Source organism: Austrofundulus limnaeus, unplaced genomic scaffold, assembly GCF_001266775.1.
Source record: "Austrofundulus limnaeus strain Quisiro unplaced genomic scaffold, Austrofundulus_limnaeus-1.0 Scaffold399, whole genome shotgun sequence".
In the NCBI taxonomy this organism is placed as follows: domain Eukaryota; kingdom Metazoa; phylum Chordata; class Actinopteri; order Cyprinodontiformes; family Rivulidae; genus Austrofundulus; species Austrofundulus limnaeus.
In genome coordinates, this window is record NW_013952801.1 from 31,745 (window position 1) to 40,132 (window position 8,388).

Consider the following 8,388-nt stretch of genomic DNA (forward strand, 5'->3'; position numbering starts at 1 on the left):
GTCTACTTTTAAGATTAGACTGAAGACTTTCCTTTTTCATAAATCCTATAGTTAGACTTAGGTTTCCTGAATTATTCCCTGAGATGATGTTTGTTGTGACTTTGCACCATATAAACAAACTGTATTGAAGCATATTTGACTTTTTTGCACAGGTGTTGTTCAGCTAAACACAACATGTTTGCAGTGGAGAACAGCTTGTTGTTGTATCCACAGATGTTACACTTACATTAACATTTATGTTGATGTGTGGTGCCAGGCCAGCCAGGGAGTACACATTGATGTCATGGTAACTGAACTGTGGTGTTGGGGGTCCGGTGGTAGTGCACGTGGTGGTGGTTGCAGCTGGAGTTGAGGTTGGGGCTGCAAATGGAACAAAGTCTCCTGTTGGTCACAAAATGCTAATTTAACAACAGTTAATTAGGATCACAGTAAAGTAACACACTGTTACCACATTGTTCTAAAAGATAAAGCAAAGTTAAAATGAAAATAATAATTGATAGTTAAATTTCATATGATCACAGTAGTTTGAGGACAAAAGGACACGTGTTCACTTTTATAAAGTAACAGTCTTATTTTAGCTTGTATGAATCTTTGAAAAGCAACAACCTGTAGTAGAAACTGGCAGCAACTCCTCTGGAGGTTTGGTTTCTTTCTTTGGTGCTGACAGCTGCTCGTCCAGGTTCTTCAGCTTGTCTTTGTCTTTCAGCAGGTTTCCTGGCTTCAGCTCGTTGATATCCAGAGATAAGTTCTTACACAGAACTTCAATCTCAAACTTCAGGTTCAACTACAGGAACAAGACCAGAGTATCATCATTACCTCAAACCACAATGATGCTTTTTGATGTGGTTAAAATTTGGACTAACAGAAATGTTACAGTTTATATCTGGTGTTTTTAATAGTTTCATTCAAGTTTTATCACATTACACAGTACTATTATTACTGTCTAGTACTTCAAACTGTCATAATTTCCAGAATTAAGACAAAAGCTGTGACCCTGTTTTTATGACTTGGCATCAACCTTCAGTGACAGATCTGACATGCAAGCAGCTAAAAACAGAAAACCTTCACCTTCAGGTCATGTTCTTGATGTAGCTCAGCAAGAACATTCATGATGGCCATAGTCCAAGGATTCTGAGGTCTGAAAACCTGCAGCGCACACACATACAAACAAAAAACACAAATTGAAATTCAACAAACATCACATTGTCCAAAACGTTCATGGGACAAGTTCTGTCCAGTTTAGTCCAGCTGTTTATGGGGAAAAACAAAACCACCTGCCTTAGGGCCAATAGAGTGGTACAAAGACATATCTGTAGTAAGATTGCTCACCATGCTACGCAGACTAGACTCCAAGACTTTGGCCACAAAGGGAACTACATAAAGAAGCTCCTGCTGGCCTTTCACATACGCTTCCAGCAGCAGAGATTTAAGCTCCAAATCCTGCGAAAATTGTGTGTTAGGCAGCTCTGCAGCAAATTATTTCACAACACAGTCAACAAATGTAAAGTTTATTCTTACTGTATAAAGAATGGGCTTGTTTTTGGCCAGAGTTATCATGCCTAACCAGTGGCCCAGGTTCTTCAGCAGGGAGCGATCAGAGAAGTTAGCAGCTGCCTTGTCTGACGTCAGAAGCACCTGTCAAAAATAGATGTTCAACATTTGAAAAACAGTGTCTAACAGGTCAAACTAACGTAGCTTATTCAGCATCACCAAGATAGACTTGAGATGTTTGGAGAGGACAAGCACTTCAAATGTTTAAACAACAACAGGCATGAACAAGACTTGTATTTTGTGCTAAATTACCAACTTCATCCTGCAAAATTCACCTTGATATTTCTGTAAGTTTCACTGAGAACCATCTTGACAAACTCTGGGTTCTTGAGAGTGTCCAAAAAGTTGGAATAGAGACTGTGGAAGTTAGGTTCAATGCTGACACGTTTCATCACCAGGTACTGAGATACCCATGGCATGAACTCTTCCTTCACAGTCTCCTTTAACTCCTCAACCTGATGAAAAATAAAGGACCGTTTAAAGAAAACATTTCAGAGCATTTAAAGTCATCTGATACAGCTTCCTTTTCACATTACCTTTTGTGTCATGTTGGACTGAGAAAGGTTATTAAAGATGAAAGCTATTTTCTCCTGAACGGTGTCTGGGGGTTCTACAATCCTTTCTGTTTGATCAGTGGCCACCAACAGGGTGTCAATGTTGGTCGTGTTAATGGAAGGCTGGGAGTGTGGAAAAACACATGAAGTGTGGATCAATCATTCTGAGCACAAACAACACTCTTATTAGGGTTGAACTCGTCAAACCTACAGGCATGTCCTTCTTAAAGGTGCTGGGTGTGGGTCTTGTGATGGTGCTGGTTTTGGCTGCTGTGGTTGTGGTGGTGGTGGTGGTGACCAGGGTGCTGGGCTGGCCTGGCTGTGGGGGTTTGAGGCTGGCCGGCTGCTGGGACTGGGTCTGGGCTTGAACCTGGGCCAGAGCCAGGCTTCCAGGTGTGGTGATAGAGCCCTGCATTTTCACTGGAGGGTCCCGGGACTGTTGTCCATACTCTATATACTGCTCAAACACAGGACATTTAAAACTCTTAAGCTAGAAAGACAGAGGAGACACTCTGCATAGTTCAAATAGACAAAATAAGCAGTACTTAACAGACAAAAACTTGCTCACCTCTTGTAAATGGTGAGGAAACTGCAAAAAGTGAGCAATTGAGGCCAGGTGTTGACAATACTGAGGATAATCCTTAAGTCTAAAATAAATAAATAAATAAATAAATAAATAAATAAATAAATAAATAAATAAATAAGTTTAACAAAAATGAATTAATACTTATTTTGGGGGGGAAAAACATTTCAATACCTGTTTTTGAACCTATCTAGGGCAGCAATTCCAAAGTAATACATTTTTGATCCGTAAGGTTTCCGTAAGGCTTCAAGAACATATCGCAGGGCCAGACCCAGGGCCATGTAGGTCACAAGACCCTTTTCAATAATACCACCAAAGAGGCAGGCAGTGATGTGCAGCTCCTTGTCTGGGTACTGGGGGAAAAATCTGTACTCCTCAAACAAGTTTCGAAGCATGCAGTTGAATACTTCTCGTTCCCGCTTGATTGTTGAGTCCTTGAACCTTTGAAGCATCTCCAGTACCTGAACAGGAGCAAAGAAAAAATGAAATAATTGCATTGAAAACTTTTCTAACAAAGAGAAGAGTTAAGCTCGTTAATAAAACTAAATTGTTGACAAATAAAAAGACCCATTAAACCTACTTCATCTACAGACATAGTTGGGTGAGGTGGGTGGTTGTAGATTCGCTGGAAGTAGCTGTTTGCTTCATCATCAATCTCCTTGCTAAAGTGCTGGTTTGCTTCAGGCCACACCTGAGAAAGATCAGCTGGACAAAAAGAAAAAACAGAACATGGCACGTTTAGTCAGATTACCAATACTAGAGGGATGTACGCACAGTTACTGAAATCAGAGAAATCATGTGACTGTTTTAGGTACTAAAATGATAAATTAGGGTTTCATTAAGTTTTGAGAAGTCCATTTAGAGCAAAGCACTAAAAACATCTTTAGTGTCTTTCCACAGAAAGTGCAGTTAGTTAATGACAGCTTGACAGGAGTGTTGAACTATTGGATCCTCTATGAAATCTACCAAGTTCATAATGTCAATGAACCAAACACACACAGACCAGTCGGTCATCTGGAGGGATAAACCCAGCAGCGGAAACTGAAACTGAAAGTTTTTTTTTTTTAAATCACACAAACCCTTACACACAAAACAAACACATCAACGTGGGGGTGTCAGCATAAGCAGACAAGGAATGGAAGACTGATCTGTATTTCCTCTTTGACAAACTGAACCAAAACAATTCAAAGTGACAAGTGTTTAAAAAGCTGATTGTGCCAGATTTAAAAGCCTGGTGTAACATTTTCAAGTGAACGTTAAATTTAGAAATAAAAGATTTGATAGTGAGTACAGAGGAAATACAGTGCAGAGCAGCAGAGGGCTCTCAGTCACACCACCACCACTTACAGGCCTTCATCTTACTCTGCTGAAAGGTAGGCGGGTTCAAGCCCGGTGTGCTTATCTTCCTGGTACCAAATGGATCAGCGCTTACTGTTGGCATTCCCAGACTAAAGCCACTGTTCGATCCAATAGCTGAGCCCAATGGACCTGAAATAAAGACAACAGGGTTTTCATTTTTATTTATTAAAAAGATGTGCTGAACTTCAACCACGTGTGTCCTACGCTTCGACTAAAGCTTCAATAACAGAAGAAATATTAGTTTGATACTAGGGCTGGGTATAAGTCAATTCTTTGACCTTGGATTGATTTCATTTAATGTGGGAATATTGATTCATAGGGCAGGGGATCAATTTTTCCCCACGAAGTTAACCTCAGTCTTGAGCGCGATGAAACAGAAAACGCTTTTTATGTCCCTCCTGGCTTGCTGTACGTGTACATCCAGTTAGCATTTAGTGCAGACGTTGGCTTCTGACAAGTTGTCTGGGACAAAACCAAAGAAAATAAAGAATCACAACCATTACCTGCCAATTCTCTGCAGGACTTAAAGATAACAGAGAGCACGGCAACTTATGGTTGCAAAGATTTATGCTTTGACTCAGTGGAAAACAAAGGCTTGAAGCAGCTCGTCAGGGGCCCGATCCAAACTACTGTAGGTAAACATCTGACTCAGACTAGGGCTGGGTGATAATGGCTAAAAAATTATCATGATTCATTTTTTATAACGTCCAATCTCCATTTATTATCACCATTATTTTATCCTAAAATGTGTGTTAGTGTAAAGTGACTGAAAAATAATTTAACAAATAGTTACAGAAATAAAAAAATAATGGCTGTCATGTCACTTTCACTAATTCAACAAATAGCTGTGGTTCAGAACATTATATTCTTTTTGCAAGGAGTTTAAAATTTACCAAGAAAATAACATTCTTTGTGTAAAACATCTCACATTAATAAAGCTATCCTTTTGTAAAATAAAAGCTTTACAATTTAGTTTCATATTAAATATGTCATAAATGTAAAGCCTACAAACAGCAACAATATGTGCCAACTGAACAGGATCTAAGCTCATTATTTACTTACAGAAGGAACCCTCGCACCTCGTCTTCCTGTTAGCAGGTGACGGCAGGTACGGAGAGCAGCAGTGGTCAAAATACCTCAGAAACTCACCAAAACAAGCAAATGCTATGAGATTCAGCGTTTTATACTGGATTACATTTTGTTTGGTCAATTCCATGATTCCGTCTGCGTTTCCTTAGCTACTTATAAACGGAAGTGGAGAAGGAGAAAGTGGATTCTGATTGGCTGTTGTCACGCACATTTCCGCCATGTTTAATCAAGTAAAGAGGCTCACAGCTGTTTATCGTAATCAACATGAAATTTTTCTTGATCAACAATTACGATAAAATAATTGCCCATCCCTAACTGAAACAGGATGTATAATTGTGTGAAATACATTGTAACAAAACAGTTTCACTTATAATTCCTTCTTAATTTAAAAGCTTTGAAACTTCACCATTTTGTTTGATGTTCAAACTGATTAAACTGTCCAATTTACAAGTTTGTCCTTGAAACCTGTTGTTTATTGTGAAGACTTAGCCTGGCCCTTGCCTTCCTACACTTCCTTCACTGCTCCGTCTGGGATTTCTCCCACAGAGATGGATTTCTTCAGGAGAATTTTTACCTGGGCCAATCAGAAAACAGAAGGCGGAGTTTTGAACAACATTAATTTTCTGCTCAGTGTCTGCTAGTTATTTTAGCATACAGCAGTGGAGGAAGTGAATGAAGCCAGTCTGTGTTGATCAGGCTTCAAATTAAAATCAGTTTGTCTGACAAACAGCAGCTCTCATTTACACTCGTCTCATTCAGCTCGGTACTTCTCTCCTCTCAGTAGGGTTGTTTACAGCACACGTGATTTATGTTAGCTTCTTAGCTTAGCCTCCTTCACAGTGGAGCTGGCACGCAAACGTCACGGCCAACCAATCCAATCATTTTAAACTTAAGCAGAGACCACGCCTCCAGCAAGAATCACTTCTCTATAGCTGAGAGTCCAGTCCCTCGTACGAAGCCAAGTGAAGAACGGGCTGGTTTTTACCAGGCTAGTGAAGAGTTAAAATAAAATTAATTTGTATTCTGCAACACAGTTGAATCACTCTCATTATTTAAGAGCACATCAAATCGAATTTGAATTAATTTACAGAAGTGGTCACAATACCCAGCCCTATTTCATAATTCTGTGTGTATTTTGGTAAAGCTACTGTTTTCTGTTCTATACTTGATCATCTAATATTTACATCACTTGAATGAAACTGGAACTAATTTATTTCACGTTTTACAGAGAAGAGCTACAAATACACTGATAACGGTGTTGGCTTCCTGCCTAAAGGACATTGTGTTTGTGTAAAAGAAAAAAATCAAATATCTTAGTACCAGAGTCCATACCAGGGAGCTGCGAGCTGATATTAATACCCCCGAATGGTGTGCTGGGATTAGGGTTAGGGAGTGGTGGGAAGGCTTTTGCAGGGGACAGGGGGTTACTGAGAGCTGAACTCAGTGAAGTCTGGAAGCTCTGCATGCTCTGAGTGTGAGAGGAAGCTGTTCCCCCCAGGCTCAAGGAGCTCATACCGGTCAGATGGTCCATCTGAAGAAAAGCACAGAGTCTGAAGTTTGTTGTAGAACTGGACAATGTTACAGTCAAACATAAGGCAACACACAAATATTGAACACTCACTGCAAAGTATGAAATTCATTCAAAACTGTAATCAACTGTACAGTTTCAATCTAGTTTAAAATACTTTATTAATCCCAAAGGGAATTTAAAAAGTTTACTCCAGTAGTTTTGCAGATAGTCTGACACATAGTTCTGATGTTCAGGCCCACACTCGATAGCCAGCCAAACGGTCACATGAGCGTGCCTATAAGGATGTAGTCTGCAGGAAGATGAATACATTAGAATCTGAGGGTTTTTTTGTTAAACATTTTGTGAAAGGCCTACACAAAATTTATCTTTCTGCTTCCTGAATGATCAGAAATCACAGACACAGCCTGCTATGTTTCACACAGATGCTAGTTTTCAGAAACAAAGCAAGCATCATGAAACCAATAGAGGCGTGGAGCAGAACTCAGTCTGGTTGACAGTTATCAAAATATGGCGACGGTGTGTACAAATTTTGATGGTATGAGTCACGTGATGTGAAGCACCAAATTTCCATAAGGCTGGACAGAAAACTGGAACAGGAACAAAGACACCCCAGTGTCAGGTGTCTGAGCGAGGTAAAAAGAAAAAGAAAACCTCAGGAGCAAGGCTAGTGCGCAGCCAGACGTGTCCAGTAGGGCTGGGAAAAAACAAAACAATTTAAATCGATTTTGGATCTATTTAATTTAAATCTGAGAAAATGGCATGAGGTGGATTTTCCCCCAGTGCATGTTGTGTGTGATGAAGCTGGGCATGTTTGTGTCCCTCCTGGCTTGTTGTACTGTATGTTTATGTCCGGTTGACATTCAGTGCTAACATTAAGTTGTCTGGAGCAACACAAAAGGAATCACTCACATTACCAGCTGACTCTCTGCAGAACTGAAATATAACAGAGACCATGTGACTTTTGTTCGTAAAGATTTGCACTCAAAAGCAGTAGCAGAAAATGAAGCAGGTTCAAGGGGTTCAGGTGCTCAAACAAAAACTACTGTATGTAAATATATGACTGAAACTGTTCTCCCTGGCATGTAGAAAGTATGAAAGACAACATTCTAACCCAATCGTTTAGTTTTGTTACCAAACTTATTGTTAAAAACTAGGAAACATCTTGATGAATTTCACAGTGATGAAATGTTGTATCATTTTTTTCCACAAGTTTTTAACCTAACCCCTCAAAAGGAGTGAGCAGCAGTTAGGACTGGGTGATATGGCCTAAAATCAATATCACGATATATTCACCAGTTCACCTTGATAACCATAAATGCACGATAACGTTTACTACCCCCCACACACACACGGTATAGTTTAACACAGTCATAACATTATACACTGTGTCCATGTTCTTAGTCAAAGTACACAGTTTAGATTCTGAACAGCTTTTCTGTAGTTTGTTTGTAATTTTACTATTTTTAATATATTTAATAAAAAACATTTTTGGCAAGACTTGAGTCAGATAGTCATACAAATATTTAACCATCTCCATAACTTTTCAGTGCAAACAAACACATTATTATAATTTTATATTTAAAAGAATATACCAAATACAGTATGTCTTTTGTACTGCACAAAATAACTTAAATACATGATTTTATTTTTTTTAGACTGACTGATTTCCCCTATTAAAATAACTATTACTTCAAATTTGATTATTATTTACAGTATATATA

At 39.0% G+C, this 8,388-nt stretch overlaps 1 protein-coding gene across 1 annotated transcript in view; it reads right to left on the reverse strand.

Annotated features, from left to right (window-relative positions):
* cnot1 (CCR4-NOT transcription complex, subunit 1) overlaps window positions 1-8,388 on the reverse strand; it is a gene marked incomplete at its 5' end in the record, with an annotated part of 51,391 nt that overhangs the window by 9,807 nt on the left and 33,196 nt on the right. Inside the window, 13 exon segments of the mRNA XM_014023956.1 lie at window positions 227-381; window positions 607-784; window positions 1,069-1,146; window positions 1,330-1,440; window positions 1,519-1,635; window positions 1,827-2,006; window positions 2,088-2,228; window positions 2,317-2,562; window positions 2,674-2,752; window positions 2,863-3,149; window positions 3,269-3,393; window positions 4,036-4,176; window positions 6,457-6,667. Of these exon segments, the coding sequence (XP_013879410.1) occupies window positions 227-381; window positions 607-784; window positions 1,069-1,146; window positions 1,330-1,440; window positions 1,519-1,635; window positions 1,827-2,006; window positions 2,088-2,228; window positions 2,317-2,562; window positions 2,674-2,752; window positions 2,863-3,149; window positions 3,269-3,393; window positions 4,036-4,176; window positions 6,457-6,667 (2,049 nt within the window).